This window comes from Symphalangus syndactylus, chromosome 17 (assembly GCF_028878055.3).
Source record: "Symphalangus syndactylus isolate Jambi chromosome 17, NHGRI_mSymSyn1-v2.1_pri, whole genome shotgun sequence".
Taxonomy (NCBI): domain Eukaryota; kingdom Metazoa; phylum Chordata; class Mammalia; order Primates; family Hylobatidae; genus Symphalangus; species Symphalangus syndactylus.
The window spans coordinates 18,675,018-18,691,741 of NC_072439.2; the positions used below are offsets into that span (position 1 = coordinate 18,675,018).

The 16,724-nt window shown below is 49.9% G+C and overlaps 1 protein-coding gene across 2 annotated transcripts in view; it reads left to right on the top strand.

The window, feature by feature from the left end:
- The window catches only part of PHLDB3 (pleckstrin homology like domain family B member 3), a 30,208-nt gene extending 16,493 nt beyond the window's left edge, over positions 1-13,715 (top strand). For both annotated transcript variants that reach the window (XM_055249041.2, XM_055249042.2), the window contains exons 10-16: positions 1,788-1,887; positions 2,041-2,131; positions 2,215-2,302; positions 2,885-2,941; positions 9,242-9,458; positions 10,691-10,776; positions 13,275-13,715. In XM_055249041.2, the coding sequence (XP_055105016.1) occupies positions 1,788-1,887; positions 2,041-2,131; positions 2,215-2,302; positions 2,885-2,941; positions 9,242-9,458; positions 10,691-10,776; positions 13,275-13,409 (774 nt within the window). In that variant the 3' untranslated portion in view covers positions 13,410-13,715. The remainder of the gene's footprint in view (positions 1-1,787; positions 1,888-2,040; positions 2,132-2,214; positions 2,303-2,884; positions 2,942-9,241; positions 9,459-10,690; positions 10,777-13,274) is intronic.
- Positions 13,716-16,724: the final 3,009 nt, after the last annotated feature.

Here is a 16,724-nt window from a genome sequence, read left to right on the forward strand (position 1 = left end):
GAACCCAGGAGGCGGAAGTTGCAGTGAGCCAAGATTGTGCTACTGCACTCCAGCCTGGGTGACAGAGTGAGACTCCAACTCAAAAAAAAAAAAAAGTCTATGGAGTGCATAAGCCATGGTTCATTTACCTTGTCCCCTTTTGATGGACACTTAGGTGGTCTCCAGGCTTTTGCTAGCACAGATGGCACCGCAGGGAATCACCTTGAACTCAGATCACTTTGCATGTGTATGAGTATATCCATCCGCTGAATTCCTAGAAGTGGAATTGGGGCTCCATGGTTTATGCATTTGTCATTCAGATTTTTTTTTTTTAAAAGCCAAGTTGCCCTCCATAAAGCTTGTTCCAGTAGAACACCCCCAGTATCATGTGAGGGCATCTGGGTTTCCTACATAGCCACCAGCACGGTGGGTTTTTTGTTTTTTTTTGTTTTACTTATTTATTTTTTTGAGACAGGCTGTTGCTCTGTCGCCCAGACTGGAGTGCAGTGGCACAATCTCAGCTCACTGCAACCTTGACCTCCCGGGTTCAAGCAATACTCCCACGTCAGCCTCCACAGTAGCTGGGACTGCAGGCATGTGCCACGGTGCCCAGCTAATTTTTCTATTTTTTGTGGAGACAGAGTTTCACCATGGTACCCAGGCTGGTCTCCAACTCCTGGGCTCAAGCAATTTACTTGCCTGGGCCTCTCAAAGTGCTGGCATTCTAGGTGTGGGCCACTGCGCCTGGCCGTGGTGAGATTTTTTTTTTTTTTTTTTTTTGAGATGGAGTCTCACTCTGTCGTTCAGCCTGGATTTCAGTGGTGAGATCTCAGCTCACTGGAACCTCTAACTCCCAAGTTCAAGCAATTCTCCTGACTCAGCCTCCTGAGTAGCTGGGATTACAGACACGTGCCACCACGCTTGGCTAATTTTTGTATTTTTAGTAGAGACGGGGTTTCACCATGTTGGCCTGGCTGGTCTCGAACGCCTGATCTCAAGTTATCCACCCCCCTTGGCCTCCCAAAGTGTTGGGATTACAGGCGTGAGCCACCACACCCGGCCCACAGTGGGATTTTTAGAAAGAGTTTTATCGAGGCATAATTCACGTCCCCATACAATTCATACATTTAAATTGTACAGTTCTGTGTCTTTTAGTATATTCAAAGTTGCGCAAACATTACCACAATCAATTTTAGAACATTTTCATTACCCCGCAAAAGAAACCCTGCATCCCTTAGCCTCTTGGTTCCCCCATCTACGCCTGTCTGGGGAACCACAATTCTACTTCCCATTTCTATGTTAATTTGTCTGTTCCGGACATTTCTTTTTTTCTTTTCTTTTCTTTTTTTTTTTTTTTGAGACAGAGTCTCACTCTGTCGCCCAGGCTGGAGTACAGTGGCACGATCTCGGCTCACTGCAATCTCTACCTCCTGGGTTCAAGCGATTCTTCTGCCTCAGCCTCCCACGTAGCTGGGACTACAGGCATGTGCCACCACGCCCGGCTAATTTCTGTATTTTTAGTAGAGACGGGGTTTCACCATACTGGCCAGGCTGGTCTCGAGCTCCCGGCCTCAGGTGATCAGCCTGCCTTGGCCTCCCAAAGTGCTGGGATTACAGGCATGAGCCACTGCGCTCAGCTTGATATTTCTTATAAATGGGATCATACCCCTGTGAGGTCCTTTCACTCAGCACATGGACAGTAGCGTTTTGATTTGTGCTGACTGGGTGGTGGTTTCACTGGGCAGTGCTCTGACTTAGGGTGGAGATCAAGCCTTTTTCCTATGCTCATGAGGCTTTTGTGTTTTCAGGGCTCCATTGGCCTCCAGAGGACTGGGAGCCTGCCCCGGAAAAGGGGAGAGAGGGCGAGCCAGAGAGGATCCCCCCGACCTCTGTCCTTCCATTGTACTGGTGAGGATCCCCCTGTTCCCCACTTCCTTCCTGCAACAGCACCCATCCTGCAGCAGAGGATGGAGGAAACCCGCACCTATGCCTGCAGGGGAGAAGTGGAGGGGCTCAGGCCAGGGTGTATCCAGCCCTGTAACCTGGTCCCCTCTACTCTAGAATCCCTGGAGGCCTCAGCTCTCCCACCAGCAGTGGGGGACTCTGGCAGATACCCCCTCTACCAGCTACTGAACTGTGGCCGTGGGAATAGGTGAGACATCAGAGAGAAGGTGGGGAGATGGGAGAAGAGGCCCAGCCACTGTAACCCACCCCATCTGTGTTCCCTCCTCCTAGCTGTGGGGCCATCCACCCACACATTGCCCACATGGAGCGGCTCCTGCAGCAGGCCATGGCGGAGAGGGAGCGGCTGCTCAAGGCCCGGGTGAGAGCCCAGGCCATCCTCTTAGGAACAGAAGACTGCTCCAGCCCCTCCTCCCTCAGACCCGGGAGACCCCCAACCCCTCCTCCCTCAGACCCAGGAGTCCAGGCCCCCAGCTCTTCCTCTCTCAGACCCAGGAGTCCAGGACCCCAGCTCCTCCTCCCTCAGACCCAGGGGTCCAGGGCCCCAGCTCTTCCTCCCTCAGACCCAGGAGTCCAGGACCCCAGCTCTTCCTCCCTCAGACCCAGGAGTCCAGGCCCCCAGTCACTTCTCCCTCAGACCCAGGGGTCCAGGCCCCCAGCCCCACCTCCCTCAGACCCACGGGTCCAGGCCCTCAGCCCCTTCACCCTCAGACCCAGGAGTCCAGCCTCCCAGGCCCACCTCAGTCAGACCCAGGGGTCCAAGCCCCCAGCCCCTCCTCCTTCAGACCCAGGAGTCCAGGCCCCCAGCCCCTCCTCCCTCAGACCCAGGGGTCCAGGCCCCCAGCCCCTCTACCCTCAGAACAGGGAAACTAGGACATTCTCCAGCCACCCCACCATCTTATGGGTTGGCATCCTCATTGAGTGCTTCATCCTGAATCCACAGGAAGGAACAAGAAGGGGCACGGAAGGTTCCTCAGGCCCTGCTGTTCCTGCCATCACGGTCAGTCCCACCCCCGCCCTCACACCCACCGCTCCCTACTCTGTTTCTCCCCCTGACCTATGCCCTTTCTTCCATCTGACCCTTTCCTCTCCTCCAATTGAACAGAAAAGTGTCCTGGGCTTGGCAAGGGAAAGGGAACTGCAGAGGACCAGTTCCTGTTCCCATGACCGGATGACGGTCATCTCCATGTGTGGCAGGTCCTCGGGTAACTTGCTTTACTCTGCCTCAGTTTCCTCTTCTGTACATTGGTGACAATGTCAGCAGTCAGTACAGAAGGAGGACGAGTCCATGCTGGGACTTACTCCTGGCCTCAAGCAATCCTCCTGCCTCAGCCTCCCAGGGTACTGGGATTATAGCGTGAACCACCATGCCCGGTCCATGCTGGAACTTTTCAAAATCATTTAAAATTTTGTTTTTGGCCGGGCACAGTGGCTCATGCCTGTAATCCCAGTACTTTGGGAGGCCAAGGTGGGTGGATCACCTGAGGTCAGGAGTTTGCAACCAGCCTGGCCAACATGGTGAAACCCCATCTCTACTAAAAATACAAAAATTAGCCAGGCGTGGTGGCACATGCCTGTAATCCCAGCTACTCAGGAGGCTGAGGCACGAGAATCACTTGAACCCGCAGGTGGAGGTTGCAGCGAGCCGAGATTGCACCGCTACACTCCAGCCTTGGCGACAAGAGCAAAACTCCGTCTCAAAAAAAAAAAAAAAAAAAACCCAAAAAACTGTTTTTATTTGTATTTATTTAAAAAACCTTTTTATTTATAGAAATATTCAAGCATATGCACGAGAGAAGGAGTAGATTAATAGACCCCCAGGTGCCCACTGCGCAGCTTTAATCATTTGCAATATTGAATCTTGTACTTGCCAACTTTTTATTTATTTATTTTATTTAATGTTTTAAATTGTGTGAGTATGTACTAGGTATATATATTTTATTTTTATTTTTAATATTTTTCTTTTTTCTCATAAGTCTTCTGCACTCTTATATTTTTAATGTATTTTATGTTTGTAGAGATAGAGTCTTGCTATGTTGTCCAGGCTGATCTCAAACTTCTGGCCTCAAACAATCCTCCCATCTCAGCCTCCCAAGGTGCTAGAATTATAAGCATAATTCTAGGGCATGGGTGCCCAGCCACCAATTTTATTTTACTAATCCCATACCTACATCCCACTCTGCACTGAAATATTTTAAAGCAAAATATTGTATCCTTTCACTCAAACATCACTATCTCCAATAGATAGGCTTGTTTTTTGGGGGACAGAGTTTTACTCTTGTCGCCCAGGCTAGAGTGCAGTGATGTGATCTCAGTTCACTGGAACCTCCGCCTCCCTGGTTCAAGCGATTCTTCTACCTCAGCCTCCCGAGTAGCTGGGAGTACAGGTGCCCACCACCACATCCATTTAGTTTTTTTTGTTTTTAGTAGAGATGGGGTTTTGCCATGTTGTCCGGGCTGGTCTTCAACTCCTGACCTCTGGTGATCTGCCTGCCTTGGCCTCAAAAAGTGCTGGGATTACAAGTGTGAGCCACTGTGCCTGGCCAATAGTTTTTTTGTTTTTTTTTTTAACATAACAAAAATTCCATTGTCATATCTTATGAGATTATTAATTTCATTATATTGTAATATATAGTCCATATTCACATTTCTCTCATTGTCTCCAAAATATGTTTTTTTTAAAATTTATTTATTATTTTTCTTTTCCCTTTTTTTTTTTCAAGATGGAGTCTCACTTTGTTGCCCAAGCTGGAGTGCAGTGGCACGATCTCGGCTCACTGCAACCTCTGCCTCCAGGGTTCAAGCAATTCTCCTGCCTCAGCCTCTGGAGTAGCTAGGATTACAGGCGCCCACCACCATGCCTGGCTAATTTTGTATTTATAGTAGAGACAGGGTTTCACCATGTTAGCCAGGCTGGTTTCGAACTCCTGACCTCAGGTGATCCACCCGCATTTGCCTCCCAAAGTGCTGGCATTACAGGCATAAGCTACCGTGCCTGGCTTTGTTTTCCATTTTTAACAGTAGAGACACTAGGTTGGCCAGGCTGGTATTGAATTCCTGGCCTTGAGCCTCCCTTCTGGCCAGCCAAAGTGCTGAGATTATAGGCCTGAGCCATCATGCCTGACCCAAAATATCTTTTCACAGTTGATTTATTTGAATCTATATGCAAAGCACACACTATGCATTTGGTTTAATGTCTCTTAAATCTTTTAATCTCTAACAGTTCCGCCTCCCCATTAAAGAAAATGCTATTTATTTGTGGAAATAATCAAATCATTTATCCTGTTGACTTTTTCACATTCTTGATTTAGCTGACAGCTCCCTTACATAAATTATATTTTTGCCTATACTAATAACATTCATAGAATCAATGCGTTTTGTTATAAAGAATGATAAAGCTAGGCACTGTAGCTCACGCCTATAATCTCAGCACTTTGAGAGGCCGAGGTTGGAGGATCACTTGAGTCTCGGAGCTGGAGACCAGCCTGGGCAACAGAGTGAGACCCTCATCTCTACAGAAATTTAAAAAATTAGCAGGTGTGGTGGTGCAAGCCTTTGGTCCCAGTTACTTGGGAAAAGGCTAAGGTGGGAGGATTGCTTGAGCCCAGTGGGTGGAGGCTGCAGTGAGCTATGATCGCACCACTGCACTCCAGCTTCAGTGACAGAGTGAGACCCTGCCTCAAAAAAAAAAAAAAAAAAGAATGATAGATAAAGTATTAAGAAAGTGGTCACTTACTTCCTGATCTCACTTCTACTGCTGAGAAGCCTTCAAATCTATGTTTATACTTTTCCACATGCAACAATCAAGCCATATTTTGTGAATTTGTCTCATAAATAAGCACATCCTTCCCAACCTTTTTGTTTTTACCACCATCTGTCCTTCCCTTATACATTTCAGCCAATATTTATTGAGTGCCTACTGTGTGCTAGACCCTGGGTTATAGCAGTGACCAAGATGACAATCCCCACCTTTGGGGGAAGCTGATGTTTTAAGGGGGAAGATGGACACAAAGCAACATCAATATGTAAAATAAATAGCATGTCAGAGGCTGATAAGAGCGAGGGAGCAAAATAAGGCAGGAACGGCAGTGGGGTCTTCTGCATTGTTAGGCATAAGCTTGTGCTCATTAAAAACGAAGCACAGGCCGGGCGCGATGGCTCACGCCTGTAATCCCAGCACTTTGGGAGGCTGAGGCGGGCCGATCACCTGAGGTCGGGAGTTCGAGACCAGCCTGACCAACATGGAGAAACCCTGTCTCTACTAAAAATACAAAAATTAGCCAGGCATGGTGGCGTGTGCCTATAGTCACAGCTACCTGAGAGGCTGAGGCAGGAGAATCGCTTGAACCCAGGAGGCAGAAGTTGCAATGAGCCAAGATCACAGGACTGCCTTCCAGCCTGGGTGACAGAGCAAGACTCCGTCTCAAAACAAACAAACAGAATTGCTCCTGCTCTGGTGTTCTGCCTGGCTTGTAGGGTCATCATTTATTAAACAGTCCCCTGCTGTGTGCTTTGTCCCCTGCTGTACACCCCTGCTATTTGTTGTGCACATCAGCAAGTTTGTCCCTGGGCTTCACACCTAGAAGAGGAACCTGTAAGTGAGAGACCCTGAGGGCAGCCAGCTCATCCTTGAAACAGCCCCAGAGGAGGGTGCTGTGATAACCCTGGTGTTTTAGCACAGGGAACTGAGGCTCCCAGAGGGGCAGGAGTTCTGTAGAGGTGACACAGCCAGGCAGTGGTGGAATCCCAAGCCCATCCCTGGTCTCCTCCTAGATTGGGGCCCAGCTCCCCTACGCCCTAGTTTGGTGACCTTGGAGAGTCACCTCTTCTTAAAACCTCAGTTTCTTGATCTGTCTAGTGGGGACATTAATGGGTTGTTTTGGAGAAGAAACGAGATAATCACAGTGACCACTTGGCATAGTGCCTGACACAGAGTGGGAGCTTCCACACGCGGTGGTGATCCTTGGTCTTCCTGTGTGGATTTGGGGAGATTGCAGGCCCAGTGGGTGCTCTTTAAACCTGGCCTTTCCTTCTCTGCAGTCCTCCTCCCTAATCCTTCTCATTTCCCCACCTCACTCTCCTGTCTCCAACCAGTAAATCTCATCTGTTTCTCATCCCTTCTTGCTCTGGTCTTGCTTCAGTTTTCTTTCTTTTCGTTCTTTCTTTTTTTTTTTGAGACACGGTCTCCCTTTGTCCCCCAGGCTGGAGTGCAGTGGTGTGATCTCGGCTCAGTGCAACCTCCACCTCCTGGGCTTATGCAGTCCTCCCACCTCAGCCTCCCAATTAGCCGGGATCCTAGGCACACACCACCATGCCTGGCTAATTTTTGTATTTTTTTTTTTTTTGAGACAGAGTTTTGCTCTTGTTGCTGGGGCTGGAGTGCAATGGTGCCATCTTGATTCACTGCAACCTCAGCCTCCCGAGTAGCTGGGATTACAGGCATGCACCACCACACCTGGCTAATTTTGTATTTTTAGCAGAGATGGGGTTTATCCATGTTGGTCAGGCTGGTCTCGAACTCCCGACCTCAGGTGATCCCCCCACCTTGGCTTCCCAATGTGCTGGGATTATAGGCGTGAGCCACCACGCCCAGCCTAATTTTTGTATTTTTTGTAGAGACGGGGTTTCGCCATGTTGCCCCAGGCTGGTCTCAAACTCTGGGTTTAAGCGATCCTCCCCTCTTGGCCTCCCAAAGTGCTGGGATTACACGTGTGAGCCACCACACCCATCCTGCTTCAGTTTTCTAACTCCTTGACACTCAAAGTGTGGCTGGTGGAACAGCAGCATCAGGGCCCACCTGGGAGCTTGTCAGACATGCAGAACTTCTCCCCCTACTCCAGACTGAATCAGAGTCTGCATTTTAACATTTTAACAAAATCTCCAGTGGATCTGCTTGCATGAAGAAATCTGAGATGTACTACCCTGAACCTCAGTTTGACATCCGGAATCATACCACTGTTTGCAGGGATTATTTGGGAAGAATAGGTTGGATCAGACCAGCTCATGGTCAGGCTCTCATAAATAGTGGACACTTGTATTGCCTTAAATCCTCCTCCCCAACCTGTATGACCATCTGAGGTGACCACTCTACCTGGTGAGTCCTGGTTCTGTCAGCTCTGGCTGTGTGACTTGTGCCGAGTGACTTAACCTCTCTGAGTCTTGGTTTCCACATCTGTGAAATGGAGATAAACGTACTTACCCCTCCAGGAGAGTTTGAGGGGGCAGAGATTATACGTAGAAAGTACTTAGCAGAGGATTATATTCATTAATTTCATCACAACAATAATAACAATAATAATGTAAACAAGCTCTCTTTTTTATTTTTGAGACAGGGTCTCACTCAATCACCCAGGCTGGAGTGCAGTGGTGCAATCATAGCTCAATGCAATTTCGATCTCCTGGGCTCAGCCTCCTTAGTAGCTGGAACTACGGGTGTGCGCCACCAGGCGCAGCTAATTTTTTGGATTTTTAGTAGAGATAGGGTCTCACTATATTGCCCAGGCTGGTCTCCAACTCATAGCCTCAAGTGATCCTTCCACTTCAGGTTCCCAAAGTGCTGGGATTACAGGCATGAACCACTGCACATAGCTTCTCTCTCTCTCTCTCTCTCTCTTTTTTTTTTTTTTTTAAATAGAGAAGGGGTCTTTTGTGTTGGCCAGACTGGTTTGAAACTTCTGGGATCAAGGGATCCTCCCACCTCAGCTTCCTGCGTAGCTGGAATTACAGGCTCAAGCCACCACACAGGCTCCAATCTTCATTTCTTTTTTTCCAAAAAAAAATTTTTTTTTTCAGAGACGGGATCTTGCTATGTTGCCCAGGCTGCCCTTGAATTCTTAGGCCTAAGGGATCCTCCTGCCTCAGCCTCCCAAAGTTCTGAGATTACAGGCATGAGCCACCATGCCCGGCCCAATGTTCATTTCTGTTGATAGGCCTCTGATGTTTCAGGGTGAGCTCTAGGGTCAGAAATACCTGGGTTTGTGTCCCAGTTCTGCTGCCTAGAAGCTCTGTGTGACCTCGGGTGCATTATGTCATCTCTCTGTACCTCATTTTGCTCATTTGTAAAATGGGGCTCACAGTTGCCATGAAGTGCCAAGGAGCTGATGTCCATAAAGCCCTGGGCAGAGCATCATAGTCAATCCATGTAGCCATTGCATTTGTCAGATGGTGCTAATTAATATTACCGTCTAAAGGCTGTAGCGGGCCTTACACGCAAGCTGCTATGACTTGCTCCCCTCGAGGGGCTCCAGGCTGTAGAATCCCCCGCCCCTTACATCAGCTGCCCCTTCTCTTTGCTCCCCAGGCTCCGCCCACCCCAACTCACTCTCCAGGCCCGCGAATCTTGGATCTCCGGCAGCATCTGGAGGGGTGGGGCCACAACCCGGAAAACTGCCCACATGTGCAGGTGTCTGGGGGCTGCTGCCGCGGACCCCTGGTGAAGATGGGTGGCCGCATCAAGACCTGGAGGAAGCGATGGTTCTGCTTTGACCGCCAAGCCCGCCGCTTGGCCTACTATGCGGGTAAGCCCAGCCTGGCCACCACGGGCCCCGGGACGCTGGAATTCCACTCGGGAGGCCTTTCCGCTACAGGCACCAGAAGTCCTGGCCCCCACTTTCCATGTTCCCCTGGATCCAGAAGTTTGGTTCCCTAGCTCCTACCTTCTCTACAACCCAGGAGTCCAGGTTCCCAGCTCCCTCTTTCCTCCATACCCTGGAGTCCAGATCCCCAGCCCCTCTTTAAGCCACCCAGAATTCAAACCCCCAGTCCTCCTCAGGGACATAGATAACAGTTTAGTACAATTCAAGCTTTCCAGGGCCCATGTTCCTAAGACATCCATGAGTCTGAACCTGCACTGTCAGCTGCCTCCAACCCCCCAACGGCCAGGAGTCTGGGGCCCTTGTCCTTCTTCTCTAGGAGAATCAATTATTCCAAACCTCTCCTTGGACACTTTGTTTTGTTTGTTTGTTTGTATGTTTGTTTGTTTTGAGACAGAGTCTCGCTCTGTCGCCCAGGCTGTGGTGCAGTGGCGCGATCTCAGCCCACTGCAACCTCCACCTCCCCGGCTCAAGCGATTCTCCTGCCTCAGCCTCCCGAATAGGCAGGACTACAGGCTCATGCCACCACACCCGGCTAATTTTTTGTATTTGTAGTAGAGACTGGGTTTCACTGTGTTAGCCAGGATGGTCTCGATCTCCTGACCTTTTGATCCGCCTGCCTCAGCCTCCCCAAGTGCTGGGATTACAGGCTTGAGCCACTGCGCCCAGCTTCCTTGGACACTTACCTATATGACCCTGTATGACCATTTGACTCTACTTGGTGAGTCCTGGCTCTGTCAGCTCTGGCTGTGTGACTTGTGCCAGGTGACTTAACTTCTCTGAGTCTTGGTTTCCACATCTGTGAAATGGAGATAAATGTACTTACCCTCCAGGAGAGTTTGAGAGGGTTAGAGATTTTACCTAGAAAGTGCTTGAGCACTCCCTGAGTTCCTTCCCTTCTCAGAGACCAAGACATTCAGGGCCTAGGATTCCAGCTCCACAGACCCCACTCCCTAATCGTGTCCAGTTTCTGCACCCAGTCTCCCATCCAGCGTTAACATTCACTCACCTCCCAACCTTTAGAGACCTTCAGACTCTTGTCACCATGTTTCTTACCCCAAATCCAGTCTCAGGACTTAGGGCCAGTGACCCTCACCTTGACACACACAGACACACCTTTCTCACTGGCTCTCTTTTTCTCTTACCTCCCCTACCAGACAAGGAAGAGATCAAGCTCAAAGGTGTCATCTACTTCCAGGCCATTGAGGAAGTCTATTACGACCACTTACGCTGTGCCTTCAAGGTGAAGCCCCTCAATGTCACCCTGCCCTCCCAGCTGGAGACCCAGTTGGAGTCAGGCCTTATCTCATCCCTGGCTCATCCTGGGGAAAGCCACCTGCAGCTTCTCCTGTCAGAGTACTCATAGGAGTACCTGTTTGTTGCAGAGAAAACAAACAGTTCACCTGACTGCAGGACTAAAAATTAAGAGCCCAGACTCTAGTTTTCAGCCACTGTTAATTTTCTTTTTTTTTTTAAGATGGAGTCTCATTCTGTCACCCAGGCTGGAGTGCAGTGGCGCCATCTCGGCTCACTGCAACCTCCGCCTCCCTGGTTCAAGCAATTCTCCTGCCTCAGCCTCCTGAGTAGCTGGGATTATAGGCACCGTGCCTGGCTAATTTTTGTATTTTTAGTAGAGACAGGGTTTCACTGTGTTGGCCAGGTTGGTCTCAAACTCCTGACCCACCTCAGCCTCTCAAAGTTCTGGGATTACAGGTGTGAACCACCACACCACACACGGCTCTTTTTTTTTTTTAGATGGAGTCTGGCTCTGTCGCCCAGGCTGGAGTGCAGTGGCGCCATCTTGGCTCACTGCAACCTCTGCCTCCCAGGTTCAAGTGATTCTCCTGCCTCAGCCTCCCAAGTAGTTGGGATTACAGGCACACCACCACACCTGGCTAACTTTTGTATTTTTAGTTGAGATGGGGTTTCACTATGTTGGCCAGGCTGGTCTCGAACTCCTGACCTCATGATCTGCCCACCTTGGCCCCCCAAAGTGCTGGGATTACAGGCGTGAGCCACCACACCTGGCCTGTCACTGTTAATTTTCTTGGAGCAAAAGTTTTAGAGCCAAAATATGGCAAACTCTGATGTTAAACTGGGAATAAATGAATGAATAGGTCAGAGCAAGAGTGGGGCAGCCTGGGAGCATCTAAAGGAGATGATCTGCCAGGCGTGGTGGCTCATGCCTGTAATCCCAACATTTTGGGAGACCAAGATGGGAGGATTTCAGGAGGCCAGGAGTTTGAGACCAGCATGGTCTCAAACTGTTTTTTTTTGATCCCATAGCAAGATCCCATCTCTGTTTTCTTTTTAATTTTTTAAATGAAAAATAGATAAAGGAGATGGTTGTTAGTTGGCTCCTGCCAACAGTTGCCAAGTGGGAGTGGGCCCCATGGTGTTATCTTGTATTTATTTTTTCCCAGAGAACTCAGGAATTGGAACTTGAATAAAGCACAGTGCCAAAAATTTAAACATTGGCAACTGATACAATATTTAGAAAGCTCTGTGGAGAATAACCAAACTGTGGCTTTTTAGCAATTAGGTTGGAATCTCAGCTATGTAATATCAGGAAAGTGACTTCCTTTCTTTAGCCTTTAGCCTTAGTTTTCTTTGTTTCTTTTCTTTTTTTTTTTTCTTGCTCCATCGCCCAGGCTGGAGTGCAGTGGTACAATCATAGCTCACTGCAGCCTCTATTCTCGGGCTCAAGCAATCCTCCTGCCTCAGCCTCCTGAGTAGCTAGGACTGTATGTGTGTGCCACCACACCCAGCTAATTTGTTTTGTTTTGTTTTTCTGGTATTTTTTTGTAGAGATGGGGTCTCCCTATGTTGCCCAGGCTGGTCTTGAACTCCTGAGTTCAAGCAATCAATCCGCTTCAACCTCCCAAAGTGCTGGGATTACAGGTGTGAGCCACCCAGCCCAGCCAGCCTTAGTTTTCTCATGTGTAGAATGGGCACGCATCAACCCATTCCATCAGGGTTATTGAGAGGGCTAAAAACAGATTATGGACATAAGGGATTTACTCAATTTGGGACTGGCAAGTGGGTACTCAAATAACGGATTCTAGACACTAACTTTCCCCAGGTACAAGGGGACCTAGATTTTGGGGAGGTGGAATTTGAATGCTTGTATTTCTAATATAGGAGAAGTTAGGCTGAGAGAAGACGCCGTAAGTCCTACTTTTAAATTTCTCGGCCTGGCGCAGTGGCTCACGCCTGTAAGCCCAGCACTTTGGGAGGCCGAAGCAGGCGGATCACAAGGTCAAGAGATCGAGACCATCCTGACAAACATTGTGAAACCCGGTCTGCACTAAAAATACAAAAATTAGCTGGGCGTGGTGGCGCACGCCTGTAGTCCCAGCTACTCGGGAGGCTGAGGCAGGAGAATCGCTTGAACTCGAGAGGTGGAGGTTGCAGTGAGCCAAGATTGCGCCACTGCACTCCAGCCTGGTGACAGAGCCAGACTCCGTTTCAAAAACAAAAGAAAAAAAATTTATCTTGCCCCTAATTTATCAATAGCGCTCTACATATGTTAATTTTAAGCACTTTCTTGTGTTAATTCATTTAATCCTTATGATCCAGTGAGGTAGGTGGCATCATTTGGGAAGACAGGGAAACTGACATTCAGATACTTAAGTAAGTATCTGACTTACCACACAGACTGTAAGCAGCAAGGCTGGATTCACACCCAGACTGTGGCCGGTGTCTTTTGTCTTAATTACCCTCACTTTCTGCTTATTCCAGAGCCCCAACCCCCGCCTGACCTTCTGCGTCAAAACCTACGAACGCCTTTTCTACATGGTGGCTCCGAACCCCGAAGCCATGCGCATTTGGATGGACGTCATCGTGACAGCAGCTGATGAAAACCACGCCCCCTGAGTGGCCCCGCCCTCTTGGGGGAAGTCCCTTCGAGGCTCCTCCGGCGCGGGGCGCGGGGGCGTTCCTGGGCCCCGCCCACTGCCGGAAAACTTGGTCGCACCGCTTTGGAACTCTCCCGGGAATTCCGCAGGCGCCGCAGCTCAGCTGGCCTGAGCTGCTGCGTTCTGGGTTGCAGGTGCCTTGCCTCCGACGGGATCGCCGGCCCCTGAGGCCCTGCCCGGGGCAGGAGGAAGATTGCAGGGGCGGGAAGAAACTATTTATTGGTGCTCCTGTGATACCGAATTAAATACGGAGGAAAAACAGGAATTGCTGCTGTGGTTTCCAGCCCAGGCATCCGGCGCCCCTGGGGCCCTAGGCAGGACATCTGAGTTATAGGTGCCTCTGGGAACCACGCGTCCCACAGCCAGGTTTCTTTAGCAATGGAGGCCTTCAACTCTAAGGTCATGGCTGGGAGAAGAGGGTGAGAGGCATGTGTCCTTAGTGTTTGGCAGTTTTGCTTTTTTAGTTGTAGGCCCTTCTGTTTCCACCCTTTCTGGCCTGATGGGCTGCTGGAAATTTCTAGGAACTCCTAGGCTTCCCCTCTTTAGGCCTTTGCGTACGTTGTTCCCTCTGCCCTTTTCTTCCCTTTTTTCTTTTATCTATTTATTTTTATAGAGATGGGGTCTCACTGTGTTGCCCAGGCTGGTCTCCAACTCCTGGACTTAAGCAATCCACCCACCTTAGCCTCCCAAGGTGCTGAGATTACAGGTGTGAGCCACCACGCCCGGCCCCTCTCCTTCCCTTAATCAGCTGCACCTCATTCTTCCAGCCTTAGTTCAGTTGGCACCTCCTTCAGGAAGCCCTCACTGACTTTCCTGGCTGGGTCAGGCACCCCTTTTTGAGCTCTGTCATCCCATCCCTGAGGACCCTGGGTCATCATGGGCGATGGATCTGAGTCCTTTATGCACTGGGAGCTCCATGAGGCAGAGCCAGCATTGTCCTGGTCACTGCTGTTCCCAGCACCATAGAGCATGTCTCATTCCATGAAAGTGGAAAAAAACCAAAAAACAAACTCGCTTCCCTTTCACCTCTGGGCCTTTGTACATTCTGTTCCCTTTGGTTAGGCACCTCTCCCCATTCCACAAAAGCCCTACTCATCATTTAGCTTCTAGTTCCTGTGTTAAATCTCTTTCTTTAGGAAGCCCTCCCTGATTTTCCTGGCAGGTCAGATGCTTCCTCTGGGCTTTTTTTTTTTTTGAGACAGAGCCTCGGTCTGTCGCCCAGGCTGGAGTGCAGTAGTGCAATCTCAGCTCACTGCAACCTCCACCTCTCAGGTTCAAACGGTTCTCCTGCCTCAGCCTCCCGAGCAGCTGGGATTACGGGCACCCACCACCACACCATGCCTGGCTTTTTTTTTTTTTTCTTTTTTTTGTTTGTTTGTATTTTTAGTAGAGATGGGGTTTCACCATGTAGGCCAGGCTAGCCTCCAACTCCTAGGCTCAAGCGATCTGCCTGTCTCGGCCTCCCAAAGTGTTGGAATTACAGGCGTGAGCCACTGCTCCTGGCCCTGGGCTTTTCATTATAGCCCTGACCGCCCCACCTGTGCCTCCCCATTCCCAACCCTGATCATTCTATCCTGTGCTTCTCTCATCATGGCCTTCACTACCTGGGATCATCACTGCTATTGAGTCTGTCTCCCCCTCTGGCCTGGGAGTGAGTGCTGTCTTGGTCACCACTGAACCCTTGGTACAGCAGAGGGCCTGGTGCATACTAGGTACGGAGGGAACATCTAGTGGTTGAATAAACTGATGGGAAAGTGATGCTAAGGGCTGGGGACTGTCATGAACAAGGCAGGCAGAGCTCTTTGGCTGACTTCATCCTTCAGGTCTCATCTACGGCGCCCCTTCCTTCAAGAAGCTCTCCCTGACCCCTAGGCCGGGTCAGGTGCCTGCTCTGGGCCTCTACAGTCCTCCAGGGTCCGCCACTTGGGCACTCTAGGCTGTCACTCTGGAGACAGCTCTTTCCTGCCTCAAAAAGTTCCCTTGAGTACCAAGATAGAGTGCTCTGAGTCCCGGGAGGGCAGACACCCAAATTCCTAGGTCCTCTGGGACTGTAGGTGTCCCTTGGCCTCTACCTTCAGGTGTGTGACATCTGTATTCTTGGATCAGTTCATCCCGCAGCCCCTCTGCAAACCGGGTCCCTTACTGAATCCCACTTCATGGACATCTGACCAATGTAGACGACAGCTCCCCGTGTTCAGAAGAGCCCTGCTCTGTGGTCACTGTAGAAATTCGTAAATGTATCTTTGAATTTCTGTTTTGTAAGCTAAGACTAATGAGATAATAAAAGCATGATGAGGCAGCCTCACCTCTCTGGGACAAGTTTCCACTCCTATCCCCACCTCCTTTTTTTTTCTTGAGACGGAGTCTTACTCTGTCACCTAGGCTGGAGTGCAGTGGCGTGATCTTGGCTCACTGCAACCTCTGCCTCCCAGGTTCAAGCGATTCTCCTGCCTCAGCCTCCTAAGTAGCTGGTATTTTAGGCACTGGCCACCACACCTGGCTAATGTTTGTGTTTTTAGTAGAGACAGGGTTTCACCATGTTGGCCAGGCTGGTCTGGAACTCCTGACCTCAAGTGATCCGCCTGCCTCGGCCTCCCAAAATGCTGGGATTACAGGCGTGAGCCACCGTGCCTGGCCTATTCCCTTCTTAACTCTGCCCCGTGATCACTGGCACTGTCCATCCCCGTTGTAGGCATGCCGCAAGAAGATCAGGGTTGGGTGCTTGTGCCTCATGGTATCTTGGGGTGGAACATGGCGGTGGGCATCTGGTGGGATGGGGAACCCAGCCAGGTTGCCCACGTTGTGGGGCAGGGTCCCTTCGAAGCCACTTTCGAAGATCTGTGCTGGTCCCATGAGTATCTCTGTGCCCAAGGGAACATAACATTAAACACCATGAGGGCTCAAGAGAAAGGCTGAGGGCTGGGTGCAGTGGCTCATACCTGTAATCCTAGCACTCTGAGAGGCTGAGACAGGAAGATCACTTGAGCCCAGGAGTTTGAGACCAGCCTGGGCAACATAGCAAGACCCTGTTTCTACAAAAAAAATTTGAAAATTAGCTGGACATGGTGGCACACGCCTGTAGTGGCAGTTACTTGGGAGGCTGAGGTGGGAGGATTGCTTGAGTCTAGGAGATAGAGGCTGCAGTGAGCTGTGAGCTGCATGCCAGCCTGGGTGGCAGTGAGACTGTCTCAAAAAAAAAAAAAAAAAAAAGAGATTGAGGCAGAAGAAAGGAAAAAAAGGTGTTTCTATTTTAGTACCTTTAACAGCACTCTTT